General features: G+C 35.5%; 1 protein-coding gene across 2 annotated transcripts; it reads left to right on the top strand.

Moving 5' to 3' along the window:
* Positions 1–403: 403 nt before the first annotated feature.
* Positions 404–19,270, top strand: LOC110025334 (secretory carrier-associated membrane protein 4). 2 transcript variants are annotated; one of them, XM_020725763.1, is made up of 12 exons: positions 404–570; positions 6,892–6,990; positions 7,089–7,151; positions 7,532–7,565; positions 7,696–7,818; positions 14,477–14,539; positions 14,647–14,740; positions 15,225–15,270; positions 15,349–15,416; positions 15,981–16,029; positions 16,714–16,779; positions 19,010–19,270. In XM_020725763.1, exons 1-12 carry the CDS (start codon positions 520–522, stop codon positions 19,040–19,042), a joined length of 789 nt encoding a protein of 262 aa, XP_020581422.1. In that variant the 5' UTR covers positions 404–519; the 3' UTR covers positions 19,043–19,270. The 2 variants fall into 2 exon arrangements, with proteins under 2 accessions (XP_020581422.1, XP_020581421.1); XM_020725762.1 differs by having other exon boundaries at positions 405–570; positions 6,892–6,996.
* The last annotated feature ends 676 nt before the right edge of the window (positions 19,271–19,946 follow it).

Raw genomic sequence — 19,946 nt, 5'->3', positions numbered from 1 at the left:
AAGTTTGTGATCTGAAAAATATAGTTGCCCTTTTCCCATATGTGGGATAAGAGATTTTTGTAATTATCAATTCAATAGTAAATTTTCGCAACTGGGTCAGACTCATGATTTTTCCCTTTACGGTTTTTTCACGTAAAAACTTCTGGAGTCATCACAGCTTGTTTCTCTTTCATGTGTGTGTGTGCTGAACTTTCGTACAACGCCAAAACGATAGTTCGTTATTCTACGGTCGAGAATTTTTTTGCACGCATTAATCCTCAAGTTTAGATCACAAAATGCTATATAAATATGTAAACATGAAAGTTTTAAGATATGTAAATACATTAAAATCGTGTGCTATATATGTAAATTTTCCCAAAAAAAAAAAAAAAACAAAAAAACAAAATTCTTCCTTATTAGCCGGTATCCCTTTCCTCCATTCGAAAATAAACCATTTATCGCTGAGGAAGGCAGGAGGAGGATAACTCCGCGCTTCAGTGATTCTCCGTCAGGTTTTCTCAAATTTGATCCGTGGAAGAGATGAATCGTGATTCAAATCTCATCGATGAAGAAAATGTCAACCCATTCGCGGTAATCTCTTCCATCTTTTCCATCCCCCCTCGGTTTCTCTTGGCATTATTCTGAACAGTTAACAGCGGCGTTTCCATTCCTAATGGCGCCGCCGAGTGGGCATTGTGTTTAATAAATTAACCTAGTGGAGTGCGTAGATCCGCGGCAGGTAAAAATGGGTGTTTTTTGTTTTTTAATTTTAATGTGGGGTGATTGTGATTGTTTCGGCATTTCTGTTTCCGATCAGCTTTACTCGTTATTCCATAAAATGCGCGCTAAGGAGTTTAGCGATGACCTTTTTCGCTCATAGTTCAATTAAGCGTGTTTGATTTGGTGAGAGGGGAGCGCAATCCAGAAGAAATACATTGAAAGGTAAATGCAGTGTGTAACTGGTCAGTGGTGGTAGCCGGTGGCCAACAGGTTAGGGTGGCTGGCTGCGGGCGGCAATGGAGATGGCAGGACGGCGGCAGCAGATGGCTGGCTGTGGCAGAAGGGCTGCAGGCTGGTGGCGGCCAGTGACATAGGTGGTGGTCATGGTGGTTGTAGCGGCTGCAGTGCCCCATGGGAGCAGCCTCAATGCCCACAATTTGCATTGCATTTGTTAAATGCCTAAATCTGGTGAATTTGAAATACACTGAAAATGAACAGAAGATTGTATTTGAAATTTGTTGCAATTTTACATTATATTGCTTTGTTCTCAAACCAAACAATCAAAATTTTAAAAGCCCTACAGTTGAAATGTAATACCTCCCATTTGCAGTGAACCAAACAGCTCTTAAATGGTTTGAACATTTGTATTATTTTTTTAAACACAGAAATTAGTTTTGATTTGGAACTGTGATTTGATAGTGATGTTTGAATGCCCAATGTGGTATTGGTTTATGGTAATTTATTAAAACTAGTCTACAAATATATGCCTTTTTTCTGCTTTTTTTTAGGGTTGTAAGTGCGTAGAGTTAAGTTTAGTATTACACTTTTTAAGCACATTTATTTATTTTCTAATCGTGTTAAAGTTGAGTTGAATTGGATTAGAGTTTTAAATTCTTGTTCAAATTTAAACAATTCTTGGTTCAGCTTTTCCTCCACTGGTTCAACATCCTCAACCCTTAAGGCTGGGGTTTTCTTTACCTTAATTAGGATTAATAATAGGGTTATTTTTGCTTGAGACTAATAAATATGTTGTTTTAAACATGATTTTGAGCTTTTTGTTGATTTTATGTTATTAGTTAATTTCTTATGATATCCTTTTCTTTGAGTGCGGTAACATATTCTCTTAATTGGTGTGACTGTGACTTGATCTAGAACGAGCAGTGAATTTTCTTTGACATTCGTACTACATTAATATTGCACATATTATGATTTCTTATTTTTCTTCTGTCTGACAACAACTCTTAACTCATTTTTTCCCCCCAGTTTTTGCGGTCTCCTCATATTTTGTCTCTTTGCTATTCTACAAATCTCCACAACATTTATCCCACTTCTCTCAAACTATAGATTTTTTTTTTCCAAAATCCAAAATTTAAATCACACAACCTAATCAATGTACCTACACATATACCTAACCTCCACCCAAGACCCTACCTCTTCTCACGTTTGACCAAAACTGAAACCCCCCACTTTTACCTTAGTCGAAACCCTAGGTAGAGAAGATCTACTATGTCGCAAAGGAGAAATACTCAAATAGGTGTTCAAAATTTTACCATAAAAAATATGAAAAAAGAAATCCTCCAATAAAAATGGTCGCAAAATTTGAACAAAGACAAGATCGCAAAATTTGAACAAAGACAAGATGATGAGGTTATGCAAAGTTATAACATTTATGACCTTGTTGATGAAGTAGAAACCTTTTCATCAAGAAACCTCAAGTGATGATGAGTTGATGTTATGTCAATTATGTATTAAGTATAGGAAGAGAGGGTAACTTTAGAGTGAACGATGATTTACTCAATTTTCTTGGTTGTTTAGATCCATATCAATTTATTCACTGACTCCAAGCCCTGAAATATGTTTTGAGTAAAAAGATAGCTAAAGGAGAAGACCATAGCTCTGTAGATTGACGAATTGAGACCATGTATTGGCAATATGTCACAATTATAACTTTATTGGACCTTATATAATATACAAACCTTAGTTTTGAAGATAGAAACATAACACATTAGCATTATATCTACTCCACTTTTCAGATAGGGTTTGATCATGTGGTTGGGCAGCAAGAGTACACCAATTAGAGTGCCAAAACTTGTTCCAATTGAGAAGATAGCACAAGAAGGAGCAAAGATTGATCGAGCTTGTACACCCAATAAATTTTTTTAACTAGGTTGTGTTTCAAGTTTTATAGATATGGACTCATTGCATCTAACTACCTAAATAAGAGTGTTATTTTCATTGAGCAGGGTGCAGTGAAAAAGGAAAATAGTTAAGACTCTTAATATGAGAAGAATGAGGATCAATGCTAGCTTCCGGTACATGAAAGATAAATGCTTATAGTTTGATTATTTCTTTGAACCGAGTCTAAGAGAGAAATAGTGACTTAGGCATAACATCTTTATACTCGTTAGACTGTCGAGTAGAATGATTGTAGTTTCATTATAGATGAAAATAATTTTGAGAATATAGTATCTACATAGATGGTGAACCAATCGTGCTTCACTACCCAAAAGCATTCATGCCATATTTTCTGATTGTTGAAGAAAGGAAATGGGATCAATATTGACATGTGTCTAATTGAGTTTATTGTTGGAGATAAGTTATAGGAGTACATGAGGTAATGACGCTGTTTCTATGGATGCTTGTGACATACTATTGAGTTGATCGCAAAAATATGACGAGAGTATTTCATGATAGTCATAAAAATATTTACTTTTTTAATCATGATGAGAAGTCATTTTTTCCCTTGAAGAAATTGATTATGATGATTACTCAGATAGAGATGGGATTTTTAGTGTCTTGCACTATATTATTTGCAAGCTCATCAGGAGGACTAACATTGATGATGTTGACTTGAAGGGAGGTGAGATGGAAGAGTTCAAACCTGAGGTAGTGCAATCCCTATTGTAGGAGTTTCAAGATTTTTTGATGAAAGAATATTACATGAATTATCATTCTAGGAGAGATTCAACATGTGATAGATCACATTCCAATATTAGTGCTCATTAATTGACCAGCTTGAAGGATGTGACCAGTCGAGTATGAAGAATTGCTGGAGTTGGTTAATGATCTGATGGCTAGAGGATTAATTCATGAGTACTAGTTCATGCGTTGCTCCATCTTTAATTGTATCCAAGAAGAACAGATTGTGGCATATGTGCATTGATTTTAGGTTTGTGAATGAGATCACCATTAAGTATTGATTTTCTTATTCTATAATGGTATGATTTGTTACATCAACTGCATGGAGCTAGCTTTTTATCTAAGATAGATGTGCATACCACCAAATTCAAATGAAGCCTGAGGACTAGTGATAGGTTGTCTTCAACACATGGGATAGACTATATGAGTGGACAGTCATGCATTTTGGCTTGTCCGATATTTGGGCACCTTTATGAGGTTTATGAAATATTTTTGAGCTTTCGTCAGAAAATTTATGGTTGTGTACTTTGATGATATTTGTTGTATCGTCGTTCTGTAGAAAATGTTATTCAGACAGAGCAACTGTATGATTATCTGAAGAAGCATCACTTTCTGACCCCACAAATGTTTTTCCTTGGGATATTGTTGTCAGCTGTCATTGAGATGGACCCAACCAAGATAGATGCTAACATGAACTTGTCATGCCCAGTCTTTCACTCAGGTGCAACAATTTCATGGATTGATTTTATTTTATAGGAGATTCATCAGAACTTCTATTCTATAGCAACACCACTAATAGAGTTCCTCAATGTGAACTGATTTTCATGTTCAGATGAAACATAGACCAATTTTGATGCTTTGACTAAATATATTATGCAAGTCCTTTTTCTTGTTTTTCAAGATTTTTATCAAGTGTTCGAGATTGAGTGTAATATCTCTAACATGAGAGCTAGAATTGTCTTGAGTCAGGGTGGATACCCTATCATTTTTTTTTGTGAGAAATGGAATGATAATAGACAAAAGTATTCTATCAATGTCAATGAGTTTTATGTCATCGCGAGAGCCCTCAATCATTCAAGCCACTATTTACTGGTCGATGAGTTCACTCTCGATGTTGATTATGAGGCCCTTAAAGATTCTTAATTATCCAGAGTAAGCTGAAAGATAGACATGTCTCCTAAGTTGATTTTTTCTCTTATTTTTATTTTGTGCTCAAACACAAAGTTGGGAGCTATAACAAGATAGTTGGTGCTCTAAGTCATCATCACCTATTGCTTTCTACTATTTAATCGAAGATGGTTGATTTTGAGGTGTTGAAAGACTTATATGCCATTGATAAGAACTTTAATTAGATTTGGCTCGTTGGCAGGAGGGGCTCTATGAGTAATGCCCTAAATTTGATGGTTGTATGTCTTCTAGAATAAATTGTACATTCTTAGAAGTTTATTTGAGGAAAACTTGTTGCAGTAGTGTCATAATGGAGGGATAATATGACATTTTAGCAAGGATAAATTCTTTTATTTTTGAAGATAATTTTTATTGATCTAGATTGGTATGAGATATATAGTGGCATGTTAGGCAGCACAAGATTATACTCCTCTCCTTGTACTAAAGACGTCATGGTTGAATGTGAGTATGGATTTTGTTGTGGGCCTTCTTCAGACCCAATAGTGTAAGGATTTTGTTATAGTGGTAGTAGACTACTTTTTCAAGATGCATATTTTGTACCCTGCTATTAGATGATTGATATTTCATATATAGCATGCTTATACCTCAGGGCGATAACACGTCTTCATGAAGTGCTTAGGATTGTCTCTTCGGATAGGGATGTTATGCTTTTGAGTCATTTTTGGAGGACTTTATGTGCTAAGCTGGGTATAAAGCTTTAGTGCAGTTGAACGACATAAGCTTGTATAAATGAATGGATGCATATGGTGAATTGAAGTGAGTGAAGCCTCCTCAGATATTTATAGGAAAGAATATTAGACAATGTGACTTAATTGTTTCTTAGGTTGAGTTTGCTTATAATAGATTCACTAGTTTGCCCACAAGTAACAATCCTTTTGAGATTATATATAGACGAAACTCTCTCACACATTTGGAGGTAGTGCCTATAATTTCAGCTACTGAACTTCAGTTCAGTTTAACGGCATAAGCTTGTATAAATGAATGGAGGCATATGGTGAATTGAAGTGAGTGAAGCCTCCTTAGATATTTATAGGAAGGAATACTAGACAATGTGACTTAATTATTTCTTAAGTTGAGTTTGCTTATACTAGTCTGCCCACAATTAACAATCCTTTTGAGATTATTTATAGACGAAACTCTCTCACACATTTGGAGGTAGTGCCTATAATTTCTGCTACTGAGCTTAGTATTGATGTAGAGATCATGATCACAGAGATTCAATCCAAAATAAGCAGCTGAGGAAAAGGAATTGCTAGCAAAACACAAAGTATCAAAAATAGGCTAATAAATCTAGGAAGACTATGATCTTTAAGGCAGGAGATTTGGTGTTGATCAAATTGAAGTAGGAGGGATTACCTCAAGATTCATGTTTAGAAACTGAAATAGAAAGCTGGCGGCTCATTCAAGCTTGTTAAAACCATCAATGATAATACATACAAGATTGATTTGCACAACATTTATGCTGCCTTCAATGTTGTGGACTTTTCGTTGTGCTATGGGTATTGAGATGCTTCCAAAAGATGACAAACCCTAAGGGCTGAAGTAGTCTCCAGTTTAGCTTTTCCTTCAATATCTTCAACCCTTAAGGCTGGTTAGACTCCCATAGGGCCTTATTCACCTTAATTATGGTTAATATTAGATTTATTTTTCATTGGCACTTATAACAATGCTGTTTTAAACCTGATTTTGGACATTTTATTGATTTTATGTTATTAGAGAATTTCATCTCTAGTTTTCCCCTTCACGTTGTGTTGTATTCTAATCACTTTGAAGTGGTGTGACCGTAGCTTTGATCCAGAACTCGTGATGGATTATCCTAGTGATGGATCTTCCTAGACTTTGTACTCACCCATTTTGCCATTGATTGATTTTTCCTGTTGCTTTCCTATCAGACAGCAACCATAAATCTTTTTTTCTACCAACCCTTGCGGCTTCCCTCCATGCCATTTTACAAACCTTTTTAACACTTATTCCGATTCTTTTACACCTTATAGGAACCCTAAAACGGCGTCACACTGCTCATTGAGTGCACTAACTTACTTATAGCCCTCGACATATAGTAAGTTTTTCTCTCCTCCTTTGCAGAAAGGCACAGGATCCAAGTCAAGGCTTTCTCCTCTTTCTTCTGAACCTCGTGTATTTGGGAATAGGCATGATGCAACCGTCGACATACCACTGGATACAGTAAATGCAAGTTATCACTTTTTTATTATTGTGCTTTTTTATGTTAAACAGTTTGAAATTTGATCTAATAGAGCGATAAATTATATGCCATTGTGCAGGATCCCAAGAAAAAGGAAAAAGAGATTGCAAATTGGGAAGCAGATCTGAAGAAGAGAGAACAGGTTTCTTAGGAGCATGATTTTTAAGTTCTTGTCCCATGATATTTTCTTGGTCCTTCAAGGAGTTCTTTTTTTCTGTCTCAACTCTTCAGGGCATTTACGTACATAGCACACATTTCTCATGTATTTACATATCTCACACAAACTTTCATATTTACACGCCAAGTACTCAAATCCTTAACATCATTTAAAAAAATAACACTATTATCACTTTTTAAAAATAAAATACACATTTTCATGCATATGTTTACAACACGGAAGTGCTAGGTATAAAAATATAAAAGTTCAGGTGAGGTATATAAATACACAAGAATTGTGTGGCAGGTATGTAAATTTCCTCGATTCTTTTTTATTTGGCGTCTCTGCTGACTTTTTTGTTATAGGATGTAAAGCGAAGGGAGGATGCTTTGACTAGAGGTGAGCTGGGAGGTTTCATGGTCACTTATGTAACAAATAGATTGAGAGAATATAAATGCAAAGTGTTATACTTCTGCAGTATTGTTTTCAAGCTGATTAACTGTTTCAATTACCCGTTTTGTTGACGCAGCTGGAGTAACCATTGAAGAGCAAAACTGGCCGCCATTTTTCCCTATTATTCATCATGATATCGCTAAAGATATTCCAGTCCATGCACAAAAGTTACAGTATTTGGCTTTTGCAAGTTGGCTAGGTTAGCATTACATATCCTTCTTTCTTCTATCCTGAAGTAATATTTTCATGCTTTCATAGTTTGTTTTTGCCGCTTCACCATATGGGAGATCTATGTGAAAGACTATTCTATATGGATTAGGGAAAATATGAAGATGTATATAAATGTTATACACTCGATTGACAGAAGAATTTTGTATTTTTTTCCTTATTGATCATTCTAAAACCACGTTTACAAAATTGAAATGATAGTGAGAAGACTCGGAACCTTAGTCTATGTAGTTTAGTTGTAAATGGAGTCAAGTGCCAAATAGTCCCCTAGCTATTTAGATAGGGTCATTTTAGTCCTCGAGCCTATAAAAATGTCAAATTAGTCTCCAAAGTCCTTTTAATTGAGGTTGAAATAATCCTCATGCAGGACTATTAAATCCTTAAGTTAAAAAATCTGAGACTAATTTGACAAATGGCCGCATGTAAATAGTCAGTGGACTATTTTGACACTTATTGTGTTCAAATACTTGTTAGCATTTAAACTACTATAATTTTAATTGTTCTCTATTACTTTTAATTATATGGTTATCAATTTTTTGAATTCAGCACATTCTCTCATGTTCTTCAAAAGTAGAAAAAACGGAGCAATAATTATCAAATATCATTTGATTAGTTGATATGAATTGGGATCTTGTTGATTCTAAGATCTGAGAGAACAACTGACTTATCAGTTGGATTTGGACTCTTTAGTTTAAACTCATATATCAGCACTATCTTCTTATGTGCATATTTAAAAACTGTGAAGGATTGAAGTTGTTGATTCCCTTATGTTGAATTTGGAATGAAAGCATCATTACTTGCTTGAAAAATAAAAATCCTAATTGAAATAACATTATTTTTTCAGAGATTATGGGAGTGAGATTGGGAAGTCATGTTTTCTGTTGAGAATTGTATATAGTTTATGGTCTTATTTATAAATAGGAAATATAGAAGAAGTCCAGGGTTTTATTTATAAAGAAAGTTATAAGGCTATATAAGTCCAGTTCTTCCATAAATAGATTAAGTTTTTTAGCAAGATCATTTCAATTTGGCATCAGAGTCCTAACCTAGCAGCCAACCAACGTCTCGATCGGTGTCGTAGTCGGTGCAACTCAATCGGTGCAGAGAGCAGACGTATCATGACAGACACGATCGACAAACAAGAGCTTCCTTTATTCAACGACAGAGATGAGGATCGATCTTCCTTAATGAATCACAGTAGACATAATCGCGGATTGCGGCACGACATCGCGGTAAATGGCTGCTGGGAAGGCACCTACAAGATCGTGAGAGTCTAGGCGAGAGTGTGTCTCGCAGAGTTTGCTGAGGAAGGGCTTCTACCACTTGCTGCGAGAGGAAGGAGTGTAGCAGGATTTCGTTTCTGGTGGTATTTCGTATGCAACAGTCTCTTCGTTGCCTTCGCCGTGAGAAACAACTTGGAATTGTGACTCGGGAGTGAGGAAGTCAGCGGAGCAAGGCCTTCATTTCTGGAGTTACACTCGACGACATGGAGGCGAAAGTTTGAAGCGGCTGCGGTTTGGCATATGGGACAAAGAGGTTGCGACTTCCATGCAAACTAAGGCAAAGTGTATCGCACGTACTTGCAGGAAGGAAGTCTTGTGTGATCTGTGGGATCTAGATTTGATCTTTGTGATTGAGAATGTCCGGAGATGGAGATAGTGCAGGAAGTAAGGGATTGGAACTTCTGGGGAAGATGGATTCTAAATTTCTGAAGGTCTTAGTCAGTCTCATACAAGGAGCTAGCGTCTTGACGGGAGTCACTCTCTCAACATGCTCTTATGCAGGTGAAGCTAGATCTCCCTTATATAGATATGAAGCTCGATGTTCTGGCTACGTATCTAAGTTGGTCTCGTCGGATTGAGACTGCTCAAATAGGAAAGAGACTAGAAGGATACCCGACGAGGGTTGAGCCAAAGAGTGATAATGCTAAGAGGGATGAGTGGAGAACTACACATGCTTTGCTTTATACCTAGTTGCTTAAATCGATTGCCTTATGAGTGGATGGTATTAGAAAGGTCAGCAATATTTGGGCAAAGCTGAAGCAGATCAATGCTGGAGCTGAGAACAACATGAGGGTGTTGTGGATTCAACATGAGGTAGATGCAGTGGTTCAGGATGATAAATCGATTCAGTACTTTATAATCTGTAGCGGATTCACTTCTCATCGATTTTGAGCTGTAGTGATCCGAGGTGAAAGAATGGGGAAATCATTGCACAAATGAGGGCTATGCTTTTTTTGGCTCATCTGAACTTGACTTTTGATCAGAGGAGATCAGTTCTCTTTGCCCAAGCAACCATTCCTTCATTGGATGAGGCAATCGTAGCGATGATACAGGAAGAGTGTCAAATGAGACTACATCTGACTTCCAGGCACTCGATCAACTTTGGCCACCTCTAGTGAAGGTATGCAGGTGCTCGGGGGGAGCCTAAAGGTGCTATAACTGTGGAGAAGTGGGACACCTAAGCAATGCTTGTCTAAAGCCACCGAAGGAGAGAGAGGATGGTGGACATGGCTAGTCTAGAAGTTGTGGTCGTAGTTGTGGGGGCCAAAGAGATGGAAGAGGGAGTTATCAGACAAATCTAATGTTAGTAGAGAATGAGGGAGAGACGGGTGATCTTTACCCTGAGGATCACAAACTCATGGAGATGTTGAAGAGGAAGCAAAAAGTAGTAGGTGATGTGATTGAGAATGCATCCACCTTTTTTTCATCAAAGGGGAAACTATTAATTATGCTCACTCAGCTAAAGGTACTTGTCATCAGATGCTCTTGTCTCTATATCCATCATAAGATCACCAGTTAGCGAGTTTGATTCCTATACTCATCTAATAGTTCCCGAAAATATTTAGACAGTTGATGGTGCAACACTATGTGGTTGGTGTGGGTACAATGAGATGTACAAATTTACGACATTGTCTAATGTTTTGCATGCTTCTTTCCAGTGAATCTTTTATTCATTAATATGGTTATTCTCTAACTAAAATGTGTTGTTTTTTTTTTAATATTCCTAAGGTGATCTTTTAAGAGAAGGGGATCAGCTGGAGACTTGGAACTGACACGTGGCATATTGAACTCTTGTACTTTGATAGAGAGAGGATGAACTCAATAATAACATCCATGGTAGAACGTGTTGGAGTATGAGGATTTGGGAGGAGTGTATAGAATGTGTTGTTACATCACAGACGCATGAGACACGCTTTGTTTAGTCTGTTGAGTCGTTTGTATCCGTCTTTGTATGAGAATATTATGTGATGCATGTGAGTTGAGTAAGCATAACAAAAACTTTTATATTAGTTATGGTAATAGGAATTCTTGTGTTTTTGATTTGGTGCATTCAGATGTATAAGGACCTTGCTCTACAACTTCGATGAATGACACAATAAATATTTTGTGGTTTTCTTTGATTGTTTTTCTCGTGATACTTGGTTGTATCTGATGAGAAATAAAAGCGATGTGTTTGCCTGCTTTAAAGATTTTCACTGGGCGATTCAGACTCAATACGGTGCAGGAGTGAAGATATTAAAGTTTGATAATTAGACATAATATACTAAAAATGAACTTGAGGAGTACATGTCAGACCAGGGGATACAACATCAAGTCACTTGTCCATACATACCGACACAAAACAAAGTAGCAGAAACGAGGAACATACACCTTTTAGAGGTAGCTCAAAGTATGTTGACTTTGATGAATGTCCCAAAACACTTGTGGGGGCAAGTAGTTTTTACAATTGTTTAATTAATCAATAGAATTTCTTCAAGAGTGTTGGGGTGATAATCTTCTTGTGAGTTGTTAAAATGAGATAATGACAGGATCCTCCTATTGAATGTATTTGGTTGTGTATGTTTGGTGAAGAACGACCATCAATAAAGAAGCTGGATTCTAGTGCCATGGAGTGTTTTTTTGTGAGTTATTCTGTTACTTAGACGAGTTATGTTTGTGGGAGACCAATAGAGAAGAAACTATTTGTGAGTATGGATGTGACTTTTATAGAATTCAAGGCATATTACTCCTTGGAGATGACGTCACCCTTGGTGACTTGAGAGATAATGGAGGTATGAGGTAAGAGTGGGAGAGTAGTGATGGTGAGAGATTGGTACATGTGAGAACGAGGCCTTGTCCCTTTCGGTGGGTAAGATCAAATGAGGAAGAGCCAATTCCTGAGAAAAATGAGTCCGAAGGTGGCGATATTCAAGCCCATGGGGAGTTGAGGGTGTATACAAGGAGGAGGCAAAATGAGGGAACCATGCTTGCTTTGCCACTCATGCCAACAAGTTTCTTGTCCCGGTCTACCCCAACTCGTGAGGAACCTGCACCATCCACCTCAGAATCCGATTACACAAGTGATATGATTCCTCTCCTTTCTTCTCACTCTCATGACTTTAAGGACGACATCTCATAGGAATGTGGGTCATTCTCCTGATTGTTTTGGTTTCTCTCGTGACAATGCTCAATTTATCTCATACTCTAACATATCACCTATATAGGGAGCATTCATTACATCTTTGGATACTGCCTCTATATCCAAGTTTTGACAGATAGTTGAGTATCCAAAGTGGAAGGTTGTCATGTGGGATGAACTTGGTGCTTTCAATAAGTACAAAACACATGAGCTTGCGATGCTGCAAATGGGTCTTCATAGTGAAGCAGACCTCAAAAGGAAAGATTGATCGCTACTAAGCACAGTTGGTGGCGAAAGGGGTATAGTCAAACAGATGACATCGATTATAATGAGACATTTGCTCATTTAGCAAGATGAGCATAGTATGTATATTCGCTCTCTAGCTGTGAATAGTGGATGGATGTTATACCAAATGGATGTAAAGAATTCATTTCTTCACGGGGATCTGCTAGAGGAGGTGTATATGGAGATACCACTAGGTTTTGACACAAACCAAATAGTGGGCAAGATATGTAGACTGGGGAAGTCAGCTTTCGGGTTGAAATTGTCTCCTCGAGCTTGGTTTGACAAGTTTTTGGGAGCAATGGTAGACATGGACTATTGACAGATCAATGTCGTCCACTGTGTTCTTTCGATGATATGGTTGTCATATTACTATTCTTGTCGTGTATGTGGATGATATGATTGTCACTAGTGATGATGAGGGAGAGATTGTTTAGTTGAAAACAAGTATGGGCAAAGAGTTTGAGGTGAAAGGCCAGAGAGAATTTAGATACTTTCTTGGGATTGAGGTGACTTGGGAGCAGAAGAGATTGTTCTATCTCAAAGGAAATATGTGCCAGACTTGCTCACAGAGACATGCATGTTGCGATGCAAGCATGCAGTTGCATCAATTGATCAGAAGGGAAAGCTGAGCGTAGAGGCAGGGAAGCCAATTGATAATGAGAAGCACTAGAGGTTGGTAGGCCAGCTCATCTATCTGAGCCATACTCGTCCTGACATATCATTTGCAATAAGCGTAGTGAGTCGTTACATTCTAAGGAAGTGTCACATAGATGTTGTGTATCAGATTCAGAGGTATCTGAAGAGTGCACCAAAGAAAGGTTTGATCTTCAAAAAAATGGGCATTCAGGCATTGAGGGCTATTGTTACTCTGATTGGGCTTGCTGTGCTGATGACAGGAGGTTGTTTGGAATCACTTTTATTTTTTTTCTATTTTATTTTGTTTATATATATTTTTTGAAATAAAATATGTTTAGTGTGTTTAAATAAAATATGTTTGTTTTTAAAAATAGTCATACCATTTAAAATGTTGTCTTGAGTGTCTTTTAAAAATAGAAGATGAAAATATGTAAAAAAAAATACTAAACAATTATGTTTTAAAAATATAGGCAAAAATGAAAATACAAACATAAAACAAAAGTGATCCCGAACTAAACTATTTGTTTCTTTCTAATGCTTACTAATGTTTTAATTTTTGCAAGAATAAAAGATGTCTTAAAATGTTACACTTATTTTCTGTTTTAATAAGATTTCTTTTGGTCGAAACAATTCATGACTATTTTCAAATATCTTTATGTCTAGTTGGATCAACTACCTCTTCTAAGTAGGCCATAGTTCATGACAACTCTGGACAATAAAGTTATGGGATATTATTCGAGTTCATTGTCATCCCCACACTATGCACTCTAAGCTCACGATAATAAATTTCTGCAATCTAAAAAAAATCAAATTCTACCATATGTTGAGCAATCAGTATTCTAATGATTAGCTTTGATTGAAAGTGCTCTCCCATTATTGGGAGGGGTAATTAATAATAGGGGTTGGCGCCTATAGTTAAAAAATGGTGCTTTATTTAGCAGAATTTGATGTCATCTCACATTGAGGTTATGAGAATTACATTATTAACAAAACAAAATTTAAATAGCAGTCAAATTAACTGGTATCTTGATTATCTCTCTTATGATGGCTAATAGAAAGGAGAAAAAAGTCTCATATCCACCATCAATCATCTAGGTAGCATTGACTTATTTGACTAAGAATTAACCAAACACATTGCTTTTATATAACTATGCTATCCAATTAGCAGTTATCTCTAGATATTTCTGTGCTAAATAGATCTTAATGAATTTATGGAACATGATAGTCGGGAGTTCATATTTTAAAACTGGCATCCCTTTCTAGAGCTTGGCATGCTCTCTAATCTGCCTTTTTTTACTTCCTTTCAGGTATGGTTCTTTGTCTTGTGTACAATGTTGTTGCTGTGACCGTTTGCTGGATCCGTGGAGGAGGTTTGATTTATGACAGCCTATATTTTAAAGATCACCTCCATAGTCCCCTTAATTTCATGCAATCTTGTTCTTTTTCTGCAATGGCTTGACTCCTATGCTTCCTGTAGGTGTAATAATATTCTTGCTTGCAAACATATATGCCCTGCTTGGGATTCCTCTTTCATATTTGCTTTGGTATCGGCCTCTGTATCATGCTATGAGGTATCTCTTTTTGCTGCCCAACATTTCATATTTAGCATTTATCTATCCATATTTTTGTTCCCTTTTTATTATTTTATGGTTGGTTTGAGTATTTTTTATCTACATTGAATAAATTCATTGCCAAAATAGTTCTAGTTTACTTTTCTGGAAATAATAATTTGTTTAGAAGTATGATTTTTATAGGAATAAAATATTAAAAGTCTCCTGACTATTTACATGGTTCCATTCTAGTCCTAGGCTTTATAAAAATGTGGAATTAGTTGCAGACTCTTTTAATATGGGATAAAATAGTTCACATGGAGGATTATTTGAGGCCCAGTAAAATAGTTTGGGACTAAATTAATACTATCGTAGGCTTTGAGAATGACCACCGACAAAAAATCAAGGGACCATTTTGACATTTTTCTTGCTTTTTTATACGCTTGTTTTAAAATTGAACGTTATATGAATCAATTGGTACTGAATCAACGGTTTTGCCTTACAGGACTGATAGTGCCCTGAAGTTTGGTCTTTTTTTCCTTGTTTACCTGGTGAGTACTATTGAAATCTGTTTGTGGTGAACCCTTCACTGTATTTTGCGTATCTAAATTGTTGGTGTTATGCTACAGATTCACATTGGCTTTTGTATTGTTGCTGCTATTGCTCCCCCAATTGTATTCCGTGGGAAGTCATTAACGTAAGCCAGTTTGTTTGTTGTTTTGTCTACAAAGCAATGTGACACTTTTATTTATTTATTTATTTATTTTATTGGAAACGGGATTAAACCATTTTTCTTTTTCAACTGGAGTACTCTAAAAGATGACTTAAAATAGTCTGAGGCGCTAATTAATATGGCGCAAAAAGAAAAATGACCCATGTTATTTCAGGGATCCTTAATTTTTGTGTATCCACTTATATGAGACTGACATAATCGTAAAACTTTCCAGAAAATTTTGTTAAGCATGATATTTTTGCAATGAAACATTATTTGGTGTTCTTAGATTATTACATCCTTGTTTTCTTTGATGAAAAGTGATATTCCTGATAAAAGCATTGTTCTTTGGAATTTAATGCTTTTAGAATTATTCTCCGTGATACGCATGTGTAGTTTTCTATCATCTTGTTTAATGTAGTACTTTTTATTTGTTCACCTGACAACCCTACTTGAGATTGTGATTATTTTTGAATAATTATATACTGGTATTTTGGGGCATACATGATTAATTGACATGTTTATTAACTTATTTATTCTAACTTGCAGTGGCATTCTAGCAGCAATTGATACGTTCTCAGATCATGTTTTGGTGGGGGTGAGTAAGAAATTAACACTTATTGTTTTGATCCTTTCTTCATGTATTTTGTAGAGGTTCTCTAATTCAAAATAAGGTTTATTTTGTAATTTATTTTGCTAGTTAGTTTCTTTCTTTCTATTTTGTAGTTTGCTAGTTCCACTCCGTTTATTAAGCATGTGCATTCTTCCTTTGGCATGATTATGCTGTAGATCTATAGTTCTTTTGTAACTCTAACATGCTTCCCACTAGTTGCCATAATTAGTCGCTTGAAAGAGTGATGAATGGGGACCTTTATATTTAAGGAAAAGTGTCGAAGGAGGCAATTTAATTCAAGAGTCCATAAAATTGCCAATTTAATACTTACTCTCTTTTGGTGCAGACTAAAATAGTTCTTTATGGGAACTATTTTAGCCCATAGTAAAACAGTATGGGGACTAATTTGAGATTATATAATATGGGACTAAAATGATCCCATTTAAATAGTTTAGGGACAATGTTGATAAATTGCTCTTCATAATTATCTGATTTTGTTTGGTGATGGGAATGTCTGCCTTTGGATGTGATCAGTCAGGCTTTAGGCCACTTAATTTTGCATAAACGGGATATTTCTGTTTGGTCCTAAAACTTAAATGTGTATTTCCTTATTCTTCTTACAATCCTTGATGGTTCTAATAAAATCCATGCCTTATGTATGAAATGCAGGTCTTTTACTTGATTGGCTTTGGCTTGTTTTGCTTGGAGACGCTTCTAAGCCTTTGGGTTCTTCAGGTACTTATTAGAATTATCCGTACACTTTTTTGAGCTAAAATGTATGTTTCAAACTGCACATTTCATCTGGACACATTCCTCCATTTCTTCTGGATATATCCTCGCGTTAGGCTGACTTAAGAATAAAATTTATAATTTCAGAGGTCTAATTCTGTAAATATATGATAATCCAGTTCATTCGGGGTTAAATGAATGGGTTTAACTAGAAACAGTAACTACTTCAGAAAAAAAGTACTTCAATTTTACAAGCTGCAAGTCTACATTAGTTAATTGGATGGGTATACTTAGGATATGATCTTTCTTGCTGTTTACTGGTGCGTTGAGTTCTTCTTGTCAGAAGTCTTCTTTTGACTTGGTATGCTTAGCCCTAAATTTTGGAATTAATTTTAATTGAATTGTTCTACATAATTTTCTTAGAAATTGTTCATAGAGGCTTGTTGCTTGTTTTGATTGATGATATATTTTTGCATTCTATAATCAAAATATCTCATAATGGAGTCCGTGCTTCTCAATTTTTTTGTTATGCTCTAGCTAATGACCGATTGTCATAGATCTCCATATAGATATTCTAATAATTCTACCCAGGGTATGGGGTTTGGGATGGCGAGCATGGGGGAATCGGTTTATTTTTATGGTTGTTGCATGCAAACAATTTTAATAATGATAAGAGTTTTTTGGCTGCATAACTTATTTAAAGTTGTATTTGTTATGCATCAAAAACCAAGGAAGAAGGATGGATCTCCAATACTAAGTTGGCATATACGAGAGGATGTTCTTAGAGGGTGTTTGGTAGCGTATTTGCGCAGGATGTACTTAATATTTAAAATAAATCCATCCAAACAAAAAATCAGACAAATTAAATTCGTATTTTACTAAAGCCAATTTTTTTTCCCCTCCAGTTGCTTTTTTAACGTTAAGTCCTGATTTATTAAATCCGATTATTACGTGGATTTAACAGATTTAGCTTAGGAAGAAAATCGTAGGCATGGATTTATGCCAAACAATGAATTTAATGAATTTAGCGTTAAATTGAACCAAACATTATTCTAGATTTACAACATTTTTATTTGATAAATCCATATTTACATCCTATTTAACATGAATGTTATAGGAAAGCCAGACACCCCCTTAGCTTCGAAATTGGAGATACTTGTTCTTACATCATAGAGGACAAAGCAAAGTCAACTTTTAAGGCTACCAAGGAGCATTTTAGAATTGGAAAGTAAACTCCTTGTAATACCAGGGGAAAGTGAACTCCTTGTAATACCAGAGGAATTTTGAAGGATGAAAATTGTCTCTTGCACTAGGACTCCTAAAAGTTGAGATTTGACTTTGGGATTCAGAGGGGAAGCTTGAAAGATAGGGGATTTCTCCAAAACTCTAAGAGTTTTCTTTAGATATCATTGGAAGAAAGAAAGAAAATGACAAAAATGTTTGTGTAATTATAGTTTTGGGAATAATCTATTTAGGGATATTGAAAATATGGTTGTTGTTTATTTATCCCTGTTCTCCTTGCTAGTTGGATTTTCGGTATTCAACACTGCTCCCCTCGCCTGAGCTGTTGGGCAGTAGGGCTGTTTAAAAAGCTCATTGTTTTTCAGCTCGTTAAGTAGCTGATGCTCAAATCATTTATTAAGTAAATGAGCGGAACACGAACAAATGGACTTCATTTGACTTTCTTAAGCTAGTATAAGGGTTGATTTAGTCAAATTGAGTTTGTTTAGGCGCCTGATGGGCTAAATAACTAATTTGGTTTCTTATGGATGTTCCTAGATAACTATTTTGTTTTAGAAAGTGTGTGCTTGATCACCAGGTTTATTTACACAACCAAAATTTTTGTACTTTGAGTGCCTGGGCAAAAATCAATGTTCTTTATGATACTTTTGGCTTGCAGCAGCCCAAATATCCTATTAAGGTCTGGGATTGATTAAAAACATTCAAACATGCTGAATTTTAATAAAACACAGAAGATATATAACTAAAACTCTTCTAAATCTGTTTCTTTGTTTTTCCAAACCTGTATCTACTTTTCTTCCACTTTTCAGGATCTCATAAGATTTGTTTTGTAAACCTTCTTTTGTAAATCAATTTTGTTTTGTAAACTCACAATATACATACATAAATGCCTTTCAGTCTTTTCTCACCATGTATCATACTTTATTATGCTTTTAGCCCCTGAAAAATCTTTCATTTTTTGACACAAAATTCTTTTTTCTTAATAAATTTGCAGAAAATTTACCTGTACTTCCGAGGGCACAAATGAGGATGATGATCTTTTTCTTTTGTTGATCTGCAGTGCTCCATGCTAATATTTGGTTATTTTAATTACATTAGTATAGTTATAGCTGGTCATGCTTTAGAATTTCCTAATAATCATATTTCTTCACACTGCATTATCCTATGATTTCTCTTTTCTTCATTGAGAAGAAAGTTTGTTTGATTTCTGTTCTTTAACAGCTGCATATAATTTTAGTTCCTCATCCAATGTGATTTCCAGCTAAAGTTTATGAAGTTTTTTAATCCAAATTTATGATGAATTTTGATTTTGAGGCCGGTTTCTATATCAATTACTCAAAATATTGAATATAACATTTTAGCCATGTGTTTCATTACTGTTACAAGGCTTTGAGTGAAAATTTTGCGTCGTTAAAACGTTATATCTAAAGTTTGGGTGGTTAATACGTTATATTCAATATTGTAGATGGTATGCGAAAACCCCACACACTGATTGAACAATTTATTGTTGGAAGATTTACATAAATACCGCTCAATTCGTATGCATTTACATATGTAACACATAACATTCAATTTTTACATTTTTCACTTCACCGATGCATGAAAATGTGCATTTCACTCTTTAAAAGTTTAAATGGTGGCCTTTTTTAATGTGATGAGAAAGATAGGAGTGGTATAAATGTAAATAATTAGAATTAGGTTGTATGTATGTAAATATATATATTTTTTATACTTATATTGCATTTATCTCAAAATAAATACAATATAAAACTCATAAATTCAAATATTATTGTATATTGGGTGGCATATGTTATGACTCAAAAGCCAAAAGAGGGGTTTTGTGCAATTTCTTAGTCTTGGATTAAGTAATTTAGAAAGGAAATAGCTAACATCACCTTTTCAAATTGCCCATGAGGCTTCAAATTTTAAAC

Source organism: Phalaenopsis equestris, unplaced genomic scaffold (genome assembly GCF_001263595.1).
Source record: "Phalaenopsis equestris unplaced genomic scaffold, ASM126359v1 Scaffold000297, whole genome shotgun sequence".
Classification (NCBI taxonomy): Eukaryota; Viridiplantae; Streptophyta; class Magnoliopsida; order Asparagales; family Orchidaceae; genus Phalaenopsis; species Phalaenopsis equestris.
This window is presented reverse-complemented; position numbering and strand designations above follow the sequence as displayed.